Source organism: Grampus griseus (genome assembly GCF_964374135.1).
Source record: "Grampus griseus genome assembly, chromosome: 11".
Classification (NCBI taxonomy): Eukaryota; Metazoa; Chordata; class Mammalia; order Artiodactyla; family Delphinidae; genus Grampus; species Grampus griseus.
This window is the reverse complement of record NC_139005.1, coordinates 52,350,834-52,369,554: the sequence shown is the minus strand read 5'-3', so window position 1 is coordinate 52,369,554 and position 18,721 is coordinate 52,350,834. Positions and strand designations below refer to the sequence as shown.

General features: G+C 42.1%; 1 protein-coding gene across 2 annotated transcripts in view; it reads right to left on the bottom strand.

Annotated features, from left to right (window-relative positions):
* The window catches only part of HMGA2 (high mobility group AT-hook 2), a gene marked incomplete at both ends in the record, with an annotated part of 135,253 nt that extends 122,066 nt beyond the window's left edge, over positions 1 to 13,187 (bottom strand). For both annotated transcript variants that reach the window (XM_082664994.1, XM_082664995.1), the window contains 3 exons: positions 85 to 135; positions 10,421 to 10,507; positions 13,077 to 13,187. In XM_082664994.1, the coding sequence (XP_082521120.1) occupies positions 85 to 135; positions 10,421 to 10,507; positions 13,077 to 13,187 (249 nt within the window). The remainder of the gene's footprint in view (positions 1 to 84; positions 136 to 10,420; positions 10,508 to 13,076) is intronic.
* Between the last annotated feature and the right edge of the window lie 5,534 nt (positions 13,188 to 18,721).

Here is an 18,721-nt window from a genome sequence, read left to right as displayed (position 1 = left end):
CGATAAAATAAAAGTCATTTATTAAAAAAAAAACAGAAATTTTTCAGTACTAAAAAAGAACAGAAATTTTATCTTACTACTCACCCATTTCCTAGGTCTGCCTCTTGGCCGTTTTTCTCCAGTGGCTTCTGCTTTCTGCAAAATGAAAAAGGAAGTTATATAGTTTACTACCTGACATTTCTTATAAGTGCTGCACCAAGGGACACATTTCAAGTAAGAACGTTCTGGTTTGCAGATAAGGTATTAAGATTGCTTTAAGAATCTCTTTCTCCTTGAAGGTTCATCTTCTCCATTTTTCATTGCATGATGCAAAGAGAGATCTATGCAGCCCTCACCCTAATAGACTCCCCTGGAGTAATCTCTGAAATGCATGAAAATGCTTTTTAAAAGCCATTTTGCCCTTATTTCTACCTGTAATCAAAAAAAATTATTCCCACATATCCATAATTATGTAAAGTGGACTTTTAGAAAATTAATGTTTCTTAAATGATGATTTTTCTTTCCATATCACAACTAAAATTACCAAAATTAACATTGATATATTACTGTACAATTTACAAACCACTTCTACCCACATTGTTAGGCAAAAGCAAATCTAAATGTGAGTGAAAATATATAGGCTTCTAACTCAAAAAAACAAATATTAGCACACTTCTACATAGTTAATTTCCTATTCCTTGCCCCAAACAAACACCTGTCAATCAGTTCACCCAAAGCAGAGAGAGAAAAAAAAAGCTAGCAGAAATCATCAATGTTTTTCTCTGAGATGGAAACAAGGGATGCTAAAAATAATAATTAATAAACAATGTATATTATTAACAATTAACAATTCCACACTCAACACAAACCTGACATGAATATATTTCTAACTATCTTAACAGTTTGTTCATTGCTTTACTTCACAGAAGATTTTTCTGGTATCACAGTTGTTTTTTTCCCTTTTGAGTAAAATTTTAATATTATAATTTCCCTGTGTTTATCACGCCTACTCCAATCCCCAAATACACCAACACACACATATCACATGCACTTTCTATAAAAATACACGTTTATAGGGACTTCCCTGGTGGCGCAGTGGTTGAGAATCCGCCTGCCAATGCAGGGGACACGGGTTTGATCCCTGGTCTGGGAAGATCCCACATGCCGCGGAGCAACTAAGCCCGTGTGCCACAACTACTGAGCCCGTGTGCCACAGCCACTGAAGCCCACGCACCTAGAGCCTGTGCTCTGCAACAAGAGAAGCCACTGCAATGAGAAGACCACACACCGCAACGAAGAGTAGCCCCCTCTCACTGCAACTAGAGAAAGCCTGCGCACAGCAACAAAGACCCAACACAGCCAAAAAAAAAAAAATACATGTTTATAATTTCCATTTTCAGAGTAAAGAAAACTTAGTACATCCTCTTCTGTGTATGAGAATCATCTCAAGGCTATATAAACACAAAAATACAGGTAACCTAAGCCAGGATAACTCATTTTGCATTTTACTTTTGTTACCTGGGTTAGCAGCAAGTACTTGGTACAACGATACTAAAATTACCTATTATAACTGTCTACACTGCCAAATGACTCTCTTTTCTCCCTTCAATCTGGTAAAAATAGATGGAGATAGGTGACAGATTGATAGATACACAGAGAGATACAAAGATACACAGGTACATAGACAAAATAAGATTTTTAAGTCACAAGATTTCTCACCAAATATCTTCCTGACCTATCTAACAGGTTCCATGAATTAACCCAAACTTTGTATGATTATAATGTTAGTTCACATTTATTGAGCATTTAAAATACCCTAGGCACTGGGCTAAGTCATTCGCATGTGTTATTTTAATCTTTACAACAGCCCTCCATGTAAGGTAGCTGTTATTATTTCTCTTAGTTTGCAAACGGGCAATTAAGTCTTAGAAAGGCTAGCTGAATAACTCAGGTCACACACAAAGCTGGTAAATGGCAAGCCTGGGATTGGAACCCAGTTCTGTTGGACTCTAAAGCCAGGGCTCTCACTGTCCTGACAACACTACCTCCCTTTAGGTTACATGCATTTGCTGCTATGAGGAGATATTTTAGTTAACGAAAATTGTCACTGACTCAGCTCCACCTAAGAGTCAGATTTGGGCACTCTGAATCATAGTAGTAGGGGTTACTACTTTGAATGGCTCCACAAAGGAATCATTCCTTGTCAAGGGTTAGTGGTCCTGTCTTACCTTCGGTCATAAGGGCATGAGTTAAATTAAGTGAAAGCCAGGAGGGCCCAGTGAATCACACCCTCTTTCTGAGTGTTGTCTCAGGGAGAGAGGGAGATCTCAAAAGGAACACAGATTCCACTTTGGAAAGCTTAGATTCAAATCCCTGCTCCGCCATGTTAGCTTTATGACTTTGGGCAGGTCCCTGAAAACCTTAATTTGGTTTCAGGTGTGAAATGGAGATAACACCTCCGGTGAGGAGTGAGGAGTGAAGTGGCTGCCGTAAATGAGGTGCTCAGTAAGTGTTCTTTCACTCCTAACCAGATGGAACTCTTAAAGGGAAAGTTTTCCTTTAAGTTAGTCCAATCTCATAGAAGGTTCAATCAATGCAAATATTCCATTACACCCATAGATCACCTTAAGAATGAAGCTCTTAAGAGACCCTCTGGCTAGTACATCACGAGTTATATGAGTACAAAATTCCCTAATACAGAAGTAGTGTCTGATTTACCCTTTAGGAGCAACTGTAAGGTTGCACAGTTTACTCAGTAGTAAATAATACAAACATGGAAGATAGAAATCCTTTCTAATGGGCATGGGGATGGTAGGTGGGGTTGAGAGTAGGAGACTGCTGATCTTAAAAGCTAACAGTGCTACACCAGGCTTTTCTGTATGGTGGTTATGTACCGGGGCCATGATGTGATCCGGGTGTATCCAAAGTCTGTTAAAAAGAGGGTTGTTTTCTAAGAGGGTTTCACTGCATTTTAAAGTCAGAGAAAACAAATCTCTCGTAAGAGAGAGAAAGCCCTGCAAACAAGAGGACTTAAAAACGAGCATCCCATTTACAAAAAGTCTATTCAAAAATAAAATTCGCACCATTAACTAAAGGGCAAAATATCACGATTATCACTTGGACTTGTTAAAAGCAAACTTGCTCCTTGGTCTTGGGGCCAGTATTACATGTAAACTGAAACCCTCTTCTGAGACGACATCTAGAAGAAACACATTAGCTGTGCTGTGTGTCGTCGATCTGGGAGGTTTTCATTGTTCCTTAAAACCCACATTATTTAATCATTCTGATCAAACTTCACAAAAGCTGCAAAACCAGTTAGGATTTTCCTTCGTAAACCAGCATAGATCCAGGAATTTTACATATTGGAAAACACTGGCTTTAACTTTTCTCCCTGTGTTTAATGCTCTTCGGAATATTATTTTTCAATAGAAAACAAAACATTTCGGGGGCTTGTTTTGTTTTTAATATGTTAACATATGCAATACTGTGTAAGTGTATATTTGGTTTTCCTTAGCCAGAGTGGAATTTGGTTCCACACTACAAACCCATGTATAATTCAGACAATAACTTATTCTGAGTACTTACTGCTTATCTCAGGGCGGGGAAGTAGGGAGAGAGGGTGGGAATTCTGCATTTGTAAGAACTGAATTTCAGACTATTATCAGCCCTGTTATACTAACGTCTGCAACGATCATATGTTAAAAGTATTATTCCCTCCTGGCTTGTCTTCATTCTTATTTTTGCCTTTTAAAAAAAGTGTAAGTTCAGAACTGTGTATTTAATTTTATAAGATGCTTTAGAAGCAAGTTCATGAGGATTGGGGAGACTATTAAATGGAAAATGTAATTATATCTTTCTCTAAGAAGTTTTGGTACTCCAGGCTCTTAAATGTATGAGCACTAAAAAATTAATTAAAAAAGGAAATTCATCTAGCAAATAGAACTCTTGATCTTGGAAACAGTGCTTAGCATTAGTGTCTGGTGCATAAGATGTGCTCACTGCATAATTATTGCATGAAGGAAGGAAAGAAAGAAACACTGGTGTTTATATCACCTGTGTGTTTCCCTGTTGTTTCCCTCTCACCTTTAGAATTCTACAGCTTGGTAGGGCTTTAGAAGACATTTCATCCAGCCCCTTCATTTAACAAATAAAACAACTTCTGGGTGTGCCATGATCTCCAACGTCATAGCCTTCTGGTTTATTTGGGGGCCAGGAATGGGTTGCAGTTAAGCACATATTGCCAATCCCTTTATAAGCTTGTAGAGAACTCCCCTCCGAAGATTTCTCAAAACCTAACTTACAACCTACATTTCTGGTTACTGGAGAAAACATAATCTACCTTGTAGCAAATACTTTATGAGATATTTGACACCGCATAACAGTGGAAAGATCATAAGCTTTAGAATTAGATTTGAACTCAAGCCCAGGTACTCCAATTTACTGGAGCTGAACATTAGACATGTCACAGTTTACATCTCTGAATCACAGTTTTCTCATTTGTGAAATGAACACCATAATGCCTACATCAAAGGATTAAAGGAGCTAATGTATATGGAAGGTAAGCCTGACAAAAGCTACAGCATTTAGTAGGTAGTCAAATGTAATTTCTTAACTCCCTCCATATTTTAAAATGTTACCCTTAAAAGGAGTACCTCCCAATTTTGTAAGTTTCCAGTCAAAGTACTGAGTGATTTTCTGAGCATTATCTTATTTAAGTAGGGCAGCTATTACTACCCCTGTTTATATGGGCGATTAAGCAATCTGCCCATGTTCTTAAGTGGTGGAACTGAGACCCCATCTGATTTCAAGGCAATAAAGGGTCTGTTCTTCTGGGAGACAGTCCCGTACAAAATGAAGTAGCCATGGGGAAATTTTTTAAAAAACTTCTAGGGTGGAAATCAAATGAGTAGTTAAAAGTAAAATATTTCCAAGTTTTCTATAAAGACATAGACAAGAGCTGAGATTGGGAACCAAGCGCATTAGCCAGTTCTGACTTCTGGGTCAAATTTAGATAGCTATTAATTTTTTGCTATTCTAAATGCTCACATCATACTGTGATAATGCATAAAAACCAGAATGCCCCACTCCAAATCAATCAGTGCATCTGTATACACACACACACAAAAGAGCTAGAAAAAGATTTGGGCTTAGTAGTACCTGGCTTTGTTTTCATGTATCTTTCCATGTATATGTATATATGACTAAGACCTGCTGACTTTAGAGCATAGGGAGCCATCGAAAAACAGTGTAGAGTCACATTTTATTTCTTTTAGTAGCTCTTTCAAAAATATAAAGAGTGTAAATCAACGTGCACTGGCATCAAAATCAACTGGACTAATCAGTCACGTTAAATGTTAAGTAATTGTCACTTCACCTTTTTGCTCATCTAGTTCTATGGGTTTCCAAACTGTACATGCAACTATTTTTAGTCTTTAAAAGACATTACAAGTTTGCCATCGCTACATATTTTCCAAAAAAGAAATAAAAGTGAATTCTATCATCCATTGTAGTTCATGCTCATTTTCCCCAAGGAAGTCCTTGTTGTGAACTCCCATGTCATTATTTACACATGCCTGTCTTCACCTATACAAACATGAAATTAAAGCCAAGGCCAAAATAACAGGAAAAGTTATTTTCAAAGTTTAGGATTCTCCTCTTTAACTGTTCCTCTCCCTCCTTTGTAATCAGAAAAATCAATAGCAATGATATGAGAGTTCATAAGGGCGACCTTCCGAGCAAACTACTCCCTACATTATCCTGGAGAAAAAAATGGCTGTGACTACTCCTTGCTAAATCATTTAGAAGATGCCATTCAGCGTTGTTCAGTGGATTAAAGCAATATAGAATAATAAAGCAGCAGCCTAAAATGGAATCAGTTCTCCATTCACCTTTTTCTCCTGGTTGGCACTATAAAAATTCAGAGCTAAAATTCTCAGCATCTAGGATATAAAATTCATTGTTCCACCCTTGTGCCAAGCTATATGGTTCCAGAGCGAGCTCTGGAAACTGCAGAAAGTCAGCTAACAAGATAAGATGGGTCTGAATGACTTAACTGACATAAAATGCTCTTCAGCATCCATCTAGTCTCAAAAAAGAACTGAAATGCAACAGAATACCAATCTGTTATGTTCTCTTGAGCAAAATGATCTGTTGAGACCTTGAGATAAAAATGAACCAGAGCTGGAAGTCAGTCAAAGTAATGAGGGGCTTTCGATGAAAAAGTTCAGAAGAATAACTGGCAAAGAATGAGATCTCTGGGTTCCTTGAAGTAAAGTGATTTCAGAAAATAACTCAAATGTATTTGAATCTTCCATATTTGGATCATAATCTACGATGACTCAAAGGCATTGTGAGAGAGAATTTACTGATACATTAAGGCTCGGTCCTCTCTGGCAAAGTTAAGTGAAAAAAAAAAATGAGTCAACTGTTTAGGTAAGACAGCCTAAAATACCAAGATAATGGAGACAACAGTTGGGCTTTACATAATTCCACCTGACTGGATTTATCTGTATGCTTAGATAGAGCCCTGAGTCCCAGTGGAAGTTACTTGCCCATAAAAACACAGAGGAACTCAAAATAACGCGTACTAGTAACATAGACGCCATAGGCTGGAATTGTATGACAACTGCCTACACCATCTTTCCCTGACTTACCTATAACGATGCCTTTGGTTCCCCTCTTCAGCTCGACCTACTATATCCCGCAAAAAATCATGTCCTTGCTCCGCATCTATGCGCTAATATTTAACTGAAATGATGAGGAAAACCCATTCTCTCATCCTAAAATATCTGTGCTTGGTGTTAGTAATCATTTGTGAAAAATCAACCAACCTCCTAGGAACATGATTAGAAAAGGAGCACAAATCTTCCTCTATAGTATCCAATTCGTATCAAGTCTTCTTTGTTTAGGCAAGTGGAAAATATAAATTAGGTGTCTGCCTGAACACATTATTTGAAGTATACTTTACCTAGATGGTATTTTCATTTTGTACTTTGCTCTTTATTTCTCTTCACTACAACCTAAAGTCAAAAGGAAGTTCAAGCAAATCTGTGATATCATGAAGTAGGGCTATCTCACACCTGAGATCTTTTTTATACGCAATTCTTCCTATTAAAATTAATTCAATCTCAGAATTTTTTTTTCCCTAAAAGTACCTGAATGACAATTGGCCTGACTTACAGATGAATTTGACTTGTGACCTTAAAAACTGGAGAATTAGTGAAAGAAACCCCTCCAGTGTTCTCTCATTAAACAGGCACAACAAAAACCCTAAACTAAACATAAAGGAGATGGTATCTTTCTTCTCTCCAAACATGAGAAATGTGAAAATACAAAGTATTTCCATCCAGCACAAACAGGAGAGGAAAACAAAATAAAACAAAAAGGAAATTAAGAGCCAACTGGTCACAGGTATACCTCAAACTAAGACATAAATAAAAGGGTCAAGACACACACACAGACACACACATACTCACACGAATAAATTATTTATTCAGGAAAACATTAACTTCTGATTTCTTTTATTAAGATAACAATATGAAACTGGTTCAGGGATGAACTTTGAGCACTCAGATTGATGTTCTTAGGAATAACTAGAATTTCTACATAATGGTTATCCATGGGAATTTGTCATAACGGAATAGAAGCAAAGTGAAGAAAAATTATCTTCTCTTCCAAAAGTTCCAGGCATAACAAATTATGTTTTTATAAATGTTTGTTTTATATATTACACAAATCAAGTTTATATTGAATATGACCTGAAATTAAAGTGATTGCTAATTTAGTAGTCCTCCACTTGGTCTTGCAACTTTCCTCATGCATTGTCAAGTGTCACACTGCTAATTTTCCAACAAGCAGTTTTGTTTTCAAATGCCCCAAGGCCAGTTACTGGGTCCAAACACAAACTTTGTAAGTAAAGAAACTCCAAGCAGCAAGAAATTTTAAACATACAACATCATCAGTATCCCAGTGTACACTGTATCTCCTCTAATTTTAGAGTTCTGTTCTCTTATATACTTACCAGGTTTTGTTATATAGTTTCCATTTTGGTGAGTCTCAGTTTGCAGGAGAATTCCCAATTTATTAATCATAGAAGACTTCTCATCTCTACTCTGGTCAGTCTAGCATGTTATGAACAATGTAACTTTTTCTAAAAAAGATAACTTTTCAAAGTCCTAACAAAAATATGTTTTGTTAGAATACAACATATGTTTAATAAACAAATATATGTTTGATAATCATGTTTACATAGGGTAGTAGCAAACTCAATAAATACCAATTCGAAAGTGAAAATACCTTAAGTTTACACATGCCATGAACAATTCATCAGTGTCATTCATTATTTTGCAAAGTGTTATCTTCTCCAGATGAAGCGTAATTTATAAAACTGAAGAAATGTAACAGTCAGGTTCTGAGCAAAAATACGTATCCATTTTTATTAGAAAGGGGACTTTTATAACAGAATTGTGTGAAATAATTTTGTCTGGAAGGATGAAAGATTTCAGAGAAAAATTTCTTTCGGAAAAAGAAAGCCTACTTCTGTTCTGGAAGTTGTAATACTATGTGCATACACATGAAGAATTATCAGAAAGATGAATAGCCTAAGGGTCATTTATAAATGCCTATCACCAAAGTAACTAAAAATAAGTCAAACCTTACTTGGGAAGAAACCAACTTTTTGTTATTTTGCTTTAGGTGGTAAATTAGGCACAAGTCTCAGCTTTCCTTTTGTCAATAAAGATTTTGCTAGTCAGTGGCAAACTTTTCAAACTGAAGAGAAGGTGATGGAAGCACCTTTTTACTCGTTCCAGAAAAAGAGTAATACAGTAAAATATGAGAGGTAATTCATTTTCCCTTTTTTTGTATTGAATTTTAAATAATTTATTTATGATGAGATTTACAGATTTCTTCCTGGGAGATGTTATGATGCATTTTTCAGAGCAATTACATCATAGTTTAAAGGTTTGTCAGCTAGCTACCAAGATATTTCTTTGCCATTCCATTAGAGTAAAAGTAAGATAAAATTAACTTAATGCAACAAAAAAAAACCCTATGTTAAATTGGCCCTTTTTTAAAATTGAATAAAGCAGGTAAAAAAACAAATAGTAAGTATTCATATTAGTAATATCAGATTACACAGGCACGTTTAAATGACAAGATAATTTAGAGCTACTTCAATGTTTAGTGATTAAATATGAGTACAATTAAATCTTCACTCTGAGAAGCAGTTCTATTTAAATATATCAGAAATCTACCCTTTCAACTCTGTTCAAGACTGTTAAAACAAAACAGAGAAGAACTCATAGTTGCTCCCTAAATAACTTTATATGTATCACTGGTTGCTATGGAAGTCTACAACACTGAAAACTATCAAATATAATATGGTAGGTGCTCACACTCACAGAGAAAACCACACAAAACATTAATCCTCAAGAGATGAGCATACAGTCATTTTCAACAAATACTGTACATGGTGTACTCAAATCGACTGTAAAGATATATCAAAACTTACTTCTGAATTTTGAACCTTTGTTTTTAACGAGCATACAAACCCACAAATAAAATACAGAAACTTTTTTTCTGATTTATTTGTAAAGCTTAAAAAATGTGAATTTTATCTTCACCTTCCCTTCTCTGTCTACGCATTGACCCTGAGATATTTCTTCTTTGTTAGCTCAAATACCACCAAACATGAAGTTTTTAAACTGCAATTTAAAATTTATAAAGAAAAACACTGGAAATTACACTTGGTTGGGTTCTATCCTGCCCAAAAATATACAATAAATGAGTCAAATACTTGTTTAAAAAATTTCTCATTGTCCTATTCAGAACATTTCTCTATCACCTGAGGTGGAAAGCCTTTTGAGAGATTATGATATATTATATTGTAGGTTTATTGTAAACAAACAAGGTACTTTATCAGCACATTTAAAGCAGTAAAATTAGTGAAAATTTTTTTCCAGAATCCCATAATTGGATTTACTTCTAATTATCATCTATTTGGCAAAGTACTTAACTTTAATAGTGGGATTTGGTTTTCCAATAATCATGTAAATAAGCACAAAGTAAATTAATCTTTATTATTTTTTAAGGAAATTGCAAAAACTTCACCACCAGACAAAATTTATAGCTTTGATTTGTTTTTAACTATTTCACAACTGGTGCAAATCTTAATTGTTCATTCTCCACTCCCCCACCTCCCCCTCCCATCTCCGTTTTAAGTTTCTTATTATTTGGTGATTGTTTAAAAACAGCACTGTAAGCATCTTCATGAACTTTTTATACTAAGTATCTGCTTGAAAATCTCACCAATATTAAAGGTAGGAAATGAGTCTTGGGTTACCCACTTGGGAGAAATCCTTAGGTGCGGATCTAGAATGGGAAAATTACAGGGAGGTTCCTCTGGGCGTTGAGAAAGTTGGGAGGACGTAAGAAATCTCACCTTTTGAGCTGCTTTGGAGGGACTCTTGTTTTTGCTGCCTTTGGGTCTTCCCCTTGGTCTCTTAGGAGAGGGCTCACCGGTTGGCTCCTAGTTTCGGGGGGAAAAAAATGCTGCTGTGGCAAGAATGGCTGAAAGAAATTGACCCTGACTCTATAGTTGTATTTTCTGCCTGTGCTGCTCAACAGAACTGTTGGAACACATTCAGTTCAAGCATAAACGGATGATGATGGTACAGAGTTTACAGAAAGGGGAAATAACTATACTTGTAATCCAAGAATTCATAGAGGAAATTCTATTTCGCATATGAAAGCTAGATTCTATTTCAACCCGAAAAAGGTAACAAAGGCTGACTGTTCAAAGGTTGCTTGTTCTAGAAAGAAAGTTATACATTTTAAGGTGTAAAATATGCAAGGCTGTGTATTTGGCAACGCATAGAAATAATAAGCATTTTACACAAATACTACTCTCCACTATACCAGCATTTTAAACAACAGAAATATGAAGCTAACATCAGAAATATTTCAACAATCTCCCATATTGAAAAAGGTGGCTTTTGATCATTCTGTATACCTATATTGTAGGTCAGTTATAACTCAATCAACACACTGAGTGAAATACTGGAGCAATTATCCAAGTTCTTCAACTTAAAATAACTCCATTCCTCCTGAAATTTCCAAATAATTATGGTAAATCTGTCGTGGGAGGCTTTGCTTGAATTATCTAGGTAATTGCTTCAATTCTTCACTGCCAATTGGAGATGTAGGAATGGTCTCCAGTCTAGATTTAAATGTCTTTTGATAAAAATAAATATTTTCTCCAAAACTTTCTTTTGAGAAAACCCTTATGGGGGTGTACCGAAGAAAACTAATAAAAGGGATGGGGGGTGGGTAGTAAGGAGGAATGGGAGTGTCTGGGAAGGAGAAATTGAAACTATCAATAGGTTTAGCAAAACTTTAAACGGCTTCTATGCCAAGTAGTAAATACTCAAGTGGTTAAGAGAATGCGATGATTAATATTCCAGATTCTAAATATTTATCCAGTGAATCATCAATTTACATCTCATTCAGATTCGGTTATTAAATGAGAATTAGCTTAAAATGCATAAAAGTCTTCAATGAAAATTCGCATCCTATTTAGAGATTCTGAGGAAGGTTTCCTGCAAGCTTCTGTGGGACCACTAGCTCCAGTGGGCACATCCGGAGCAAACACATAGGAGACACATTTTTCTTTCTTTGTGAACTCTGCCTTAACTCAAAGGTAAAACCTCCAATCACCTCCAGACCCCACTGCAATTTCTTTTGGATTATTTTTTGGAGGTGGGGGGCAATTAGTAGTTAGAGTGAGCCGGGTGGTGTGTGGGAAACAAGAGCGGGGGGAAGGGCAGTGACTTCCTGGGAGGTGTAAAACAGGATCCTAACGCGATGTAAAGTGTCGCCTGGGCAGAGCGGGAAAACTCAGGGGCCTCTAGATTGGCTTGTTTCCTTTGATGATTTCAAAAAGGTACAGCAGTTTTTCTAAAACGCACTGGCAAGCAAACATTGTTCGCCTTCCCCACCTTGCTCTCGGGCAGCTTTGGGACTCTAGGATTATTTTCTAATAGGCCTATTTGCCATGAAGGAAGCGCTTTAAGGCTAAAGAACGAAGAAGTAGCTTTAAACCCCACGGAAGCGGAGTTTAAATGTTCTCAATAGACAAGTCCCGCTCCATCCTTGCCCGCGGAGGCTTGGAAATTGCTGCGAACAAAACCCCTCCACCCCGGGCGCTGCGCGCAGCTCCGCAAGCGCAGGCTACACGCTTAATTGGTTGCATCCGCAGACAAAACCCTCCACTCCGCGGGGTCCCGGGCGCCCCTCGATCGTCCCCTCCCAACCCCCAGTCACTCGCTCTGGAGAAGGACGTTTCAGGTCTGCAGCTCTGAGGCGCGGCACCCAAGGCAAAAGGGGGACTGGGCGCCTGGCGAGGAAGTGACCCTAGCTACCGTGCACCCTCTCGGACACTGCTTGCCACCGCGCCCTTGGCTGAACTACTTAATCCTATCCCGTGGGGACCCAGGGTCTCCTGTAGCCAGCCCCTTTCCTGGGACACCTCAGCAGCGGCCGCATTTAAAGAGCCCTAGGAGAACCGGGCGGGCCCACGAGTTCTTTGTCGGGAGGGCGCGAGTCTCAGGCCACCGAGAACTTGGGGAGGGCGCCAAGGGGGCGGCTGCGGCGCGCCAGTCCCCGGCCAGCGAGCAGCCCCAGTTGGCGGGAGAAAGAGCCTCCGGCCCCCGAGGCTTCAGCCCCTCCAACCCTGACCCGCCAGAGTACCCCTAACCCCCGGGCCACTGCAAAGCGGCTCGGAAAGTGCCTGGCGAGCCCCGGCTTGTCGGACCCGGCCGCTTCCCGTCACCAGGAGACACCGCGCCACTCGGGCCGGGCACAATAGCGAAAGTCCGAAGACGCGCTTCGCCCGACCCCGCCTCCAGCCCGCACCCGGCCGCCCGCCCGCCGTGGCTCCCACCTCCCGGCCCAGAGGGGCGCGGGCGCCCGGGGCTCTGCCGCGCCGGCGTGCGGCGGCCGCGGCGGCTGGACTCCCGCGCTCGGGTGGCCGCGGGTCGCGGGGCCCTCGCGGAGGGAGCGGAGGTGGGCTGCTGCCCGCACCCCGCCCGCGTACTGACTTGCTGCTGCTTCCTGGGTCGGCCGCGTCCTCTCTTCTGAGGCGCCGGGGCGGCAGGTTGTCCCTGGGCTGAAGTGGACGGCTGCCCGGCGCCTTCACCGCGTGCGCTCATCCTGCCTCCCGCCGCCGCTACCGCTGCCGCCGCCGCTCCTACCGCCGCTGCAGCCGCTTCGCCTCTGACGCCCGGAATCTGCCCAGCACCTTTCGGGAGACTGCGAGGTAGGGCTGGAGAACGAGGCGGGTTGGGCGAGAGCTGGCGTGCGGCGAGGGCTGCTGCTGCTTAGGCTGCCGCCGCTGCCACCATCAACACCGGACGTCCAGCGGCTGCCAACAAGAGAGAAGAGGGGAGGAGGAGGAGAGAAGGAGGCGCTGCTGGTGGCGGCGGCAGGGTGGGTGGGTGCCGGAGGTGGAGGTGACGGTGGAGGTAGCGAGAGGAGGCGGAGAGCGAAGGAGAAGGAAAAGAGGGTTTCAAGTTGGGAGGCTACCCTCTCAGTTTGGGATCAGAAGTTGCGGTCACCGGGAGCACTTCGGAAGCGGCTTGGAAAGGGAAGAGACTTGGAGTGAATTGTGTCCCTTGAAACGTTAGGCGGGGAAAGAATTCCTCCTCCTCTTCCCCCTCGCTCCGCGCTCGCAGAGCAAGAAAGAGAAAGAGAGAGAAAACAAATAGCGCCTTGGGCAGTCGGAAAGCAGAGGGAGGATGGGGAGATTCTGCCGGGATCGGGTCGGGCACTGAGCGCGGGCAGGGGACGGAGCGGTGGGTGGCACCGCGCCTCCTCGGGTGGCGGGAGCGGGCGGCAGCGGCACCGGGGAGTCGGAGGGGGACGGGCTGATTGCTCTTGCGTCCTGCACCAAGCGCGCGCTGCCCGGGCTGGAAGTTTTCTGAGTTCCTGCCCCAGGATTCAAGCGGGATGAGAGTGTGTATGTATGTGTGTGTGTGTGCGTGTGCGTGTATGTGTGTGTGTGTGTGTGTGCGCGCGCTTGGGGAGGGGGCGGCGGGATGGGGGGGAGTGCCCACCTCTAATCGTGGGCGGATAAAGGGGAGGGGGCTGCGCCCTAGGAAAAGTATGAGGAGGAGGGAGGCCAGGCGGACCGCCGAGCCAAGGCGCCTGGCCGTGGGCCAGAGGCAGCGTTCGAAATACAGCTGCCTCCGCGGCGGCGGCGCCCGGGTGCCACCCGGAGCCCCGCTCACGTGCTCTCGCCCGGCGGCGGGGTTAAAGGGACAGGCCGGGGATGCCGGGCCGGCTCGCCGCCGGCCTCGCCCCACCCGCCGCCCGAGGTCGCCCCTGGCCGGCTGTCCTAGGAAGGCGCGGAAATGTGGCTGCCCCCGGAGCCGCGTTTACGGGCTTGGCCTTTACCTGCACCTCCACGATGCGGAGCCAACACTGCAGGAAGCGTCTGGCTGCACGCGCGGCAGAGTTCTCGTTTCCTAGGAGTGGGGATCGACTGAAGAGGAGTAGAAGCAGGCCCCCGCCGCCCTGTTCTGCGTTGGAATGCCTTCCTCGCAGATCGCACGACCCGTCGCGCGCGCGCGCGCGCACACACACACACACGCGCACACACACACATACACACACACACTCATACACAGACATGCTCGCAGATCCACACACACACGTGCACTTAGACACACGTGCACACTCCCACAGCACATGCAGGCATAAACACACATGTAAACAAACACGCGCGCACTTACATGCACACATGCACGCAGAAACACATGCACTTTCACAGACACAAGCACACGTGCAAACAATATGCACACAGGCACACGGAGCGCGCCAAGCCTCTTTCCTGAGCTTTTTTTCTCCGGGAAAAACTGGAGGCGACGCGAAGTCTCCCTTTGGCTGGCGCTATGCACCCGGGTTCCAACGCTCGCAGGGTAGAGGGGTTGCCCAACGCGGGGACCCCATAGCTTCCTAACTCCACAGTTGAGCCAACTGTCCAACTCTCCCTTCAATTTACCTCGATTTAACCTTCTCCCTAGGAACTCCCTTTCTGCCAAGTCCTAATTTTATAGCCTGGACTGTTTCTGAGTTATGTGAACACCATAATGACCACAGTCCGTTTTAAAAAGGTGGAGTACATTTTAAAATGTACCTCTTTTCATCCTTGAATAACAAAAAGCTCTGAAAAAATTAGGTTGAGATTTTCACACATCACACCCAAAATTATTTTGGACCAATTCCAAAATAAAAACTTTCACCCGAGGAAGAATTTTTTTCCTTCCCCCAAATACAGACCACCGTGGAATAAAAACCGCCTACTTTACAGTCCTAAGTAAGGCGTTCGGCACCGCCAGGTTCCTCTGTGCCTGTGGAGGGAGGAGGCGCGTGTAAACGTCCGCCTCAGGCGCGGCAGCGCTGATTGGTCCGCGTTGCCATTTTAAATCCATTTCCAGTTGCCCTTTGCAGAGCTGGGACACTTAGCTGCGCGTCGAGTGCCCTGCAGAAACCCAGGGTTTCTCCTGGGTCTGGGAAAGCCTAACAGTGATGGAGAAGGAAAGCCCCCATCCCTCCGGATGGAGCCCTGCGCTGACTGGGGAGGGAGGGGTCTCACAGGAACCAAAGGTTTTCTGCCAGGACTTGGCTGAAAGATGGTATCTTCATCAAAGAGATTGAAATTTCACGTACTAACGATTGCAGGGATGTTTCCTAACTGCCAAGTTTGCACATGCTTTAATGTGATCACATTCGCACAGTGGTGTGCACATTTTACATACACATACAAAACGGGCTTCTCGTTTGTTTTTTGTTTGCTTGTTTTTGCAAGGACTAGAGATAAAATTCTGAGGGTGAATGTAGGAGAAATCACCGAAGATTTCAGCCAGCCAATTATAAATTGGGGTACCTTATATCCTCGGATTTTTCTAAAATATGCAGAGGCCGGCAAGGAAGGGATTTCAGAATTTTATTTTTGCATTAATCCTTGACTGGAAGAACAGCACAGAAAAAAAGGGGGGTGAGAGCCACTTGTTTTCAGACTACTGTCACTTTGCTATCAGACTCTTCGACCCTTTTTGAATTTATAACCAGAAGGATAGGAAACAAATATTGCAGCAGGTTTTGTCTATATCAGTTTTATATATTTTCATTCCTGGAAGCTATATTTATTTGTTTTCTAGTTACTGTATGTTTTCTGTCCTCATTTCTCAACTGAAAGATCACTATCATCTCTGAGTTCTTCCAGTTCTAATAGACTTTAAAAAATGTATAATATCTTGCTCTCTGTGTCCTGTTTGTATGTAAACTGCATGTAAATTCCATGGAAGCAGGTAGTATTTCTAACACCTCTTTTCTGCACCAGTTGTGTGTAGGTAGTGTTCAGTTCATAATAGATTTTCGGTACTTACTAATTTACTGCTGTGACTGTTACTCTTTTTTTTTGTTTGTTTTGTTTTGCGGTACACGGGCCTCTCACTGTTGTGGCCTCTCCCGTTGCGGAGCACAGGCTCCGGACGGGCAGGCTCAGTGGCCATGGCTCACGGAGGCCCAGCCGCTCCGCGGCATGTGGGATCTTTGCGGACCGGGGCACGAACCCGTGTCCCTTGCACCGGCAGGCAGACTCTCAACCACTGCGCCACCAGGGAAGCCCAACTGTTACTCTTAATAAGTTACTATTTTACAAATGTACCACAGGATGAGAAAAGCATTACATATATTAAAATAACTTCAAAATTATTTTGATTAAAAGAAAATGCATCTGTGATGAAAATATTGGGGTTCCCACATTGTACTTTATCATATTTAACCTTTAATATATTCATGAGTTAAAGAATGATTAAAGGAATTTCTCAATTATAACTGATTGAATTAATCATGGATAATTAAACAGAGATTTATTAAAACCAGATACTTTGGAAGTGAATCTATATAGGGTCACAGAAAAAATATAACTAATGTTTATTGAACAGAAATAGCATACACACACACACACACACACACATATATATATGTTCAGCATATAGCAGCTCAGTATAGCACAAGGCAAACACATATTTCTGAAAAATATTTCCAGTATTTTAACATGAACTCATTTGTACTGCTCAAACTCACAGTTTTAGTGATTTTGTTTTTTAAAAGATGCTTAGTATTTAACGAAATGCAGGAATGATAATCTCTAGGAGTTTCCCTACGGAATCACCAAGAAAGAATATACAGGGCCAAGTTAACATTTTGGTAGGGGAGGGCGGGATGGTGGTTTTGGACTGGCCTTCTAGTCCCATAGACAAAGGGTCACCAAACAAAATAAATTTGTCCCCTCATTCACTCTACAAACATATGTTGAATTGGTTTTGCAGTAATCTCACCTATTATTCTCTCAGGACTCAGGATTGTGATTCATTCAGAACTGGAGAGAATCTCTTTGGAAACAGCTAGGTGCTCATTTAAAATCTATTTACCTGTTACATTAAGCCTTTCATTTACCCTTACAAACATTGATCCTCTTCCGTCTAATACATAGTGTCTTCAACAAACATTTATTGAATACCTAAAAGCGCTAGGATTCACAGAACATTCTTTTTGACAAAAGTCATGGAAGTGGAACAGAAGTGGCATAGTTTCATTTCCACGTCTCATCTGTTGACATTGTACTGTCAGCCCCAAACAACCTTGGTCTAGGTATACAACCCAGCAGCTTTAAAGTCAGATATAGGAATGGTTGCCCTCCTGGTGTACGTGCTGTGCATAATCCCTGGGAATATAATTTGATGGATTTTACTCCCAAGATTAGATTCTGTTAGATGGTACAGTTGACCTTAAGATAAGGAAATTATCCTGATGAGCATGACCTCATCATATGTGTGCTTTTAAAGCAGAGCATGTTCTCTAGTTGACTTTAGGGGAGGAAGTTAGAGATTTGGAGCTCAAGAATGATTTGACTGTCCATTGTCTGTTCAAAGATGGAGAGGACACATGGCAAGGGATGTGGGGAGCCTCTAAGAGCTGAAGGCAGCCTCAGGCTAACAGCCAGCCAGGAAACAGGGACCTCCTTTGTAAAACCACCAGGAGCTGAATTCTGCCAACAAGAATGAGCTTGGAAGTGAACCTTCCCCAGAGCCTCCACTGAGAACTCAGCCAGGCCAACACCTTGATTCCATCTTTGTGATGCCCCCAAGCAGATAACCCAGCTATACCTGCCTTCTGACCTACAAAACTGTGAGCTAGTATGTGGGTATTTTAATGGTCTGTTAAGTCATTAAGTTTGTGGTAATCTGTTGTGCAGCAATAGAAAACTGATACAAGAGGGATCAGGTCAGGTAAACTTCCCTTCCTCCATTCCATGGATTGCTTCAAAAACACAATTACTCATACAGTTTCTCTGTATGTCCTAAGTGTTTGCACTACACCTACCAAGCCACCCACCTGCTGTATCTTTTTGGGCTGACAGTGAAGTAATGTCCAGCATGGAAACACATCATCTGTGTTGCTTTCCATCCTTTCCTCTTTCCCTCTCTCCACCCCCACTCCATCTCTGTCTCTACCTCTATCTCTGTCTCTTCTCAGTACCTTGAAATTCCTGAAGCCACCATACTGGAGAGACATGGGGAGAGGTCACACATTCAGATAATTCTAGGCCCCCCCCAACCCCTGCCTCTAAGCCACCCCAAACTAATGTGAAGCTGTTCAGAGAGGAGAGACCCCTGCT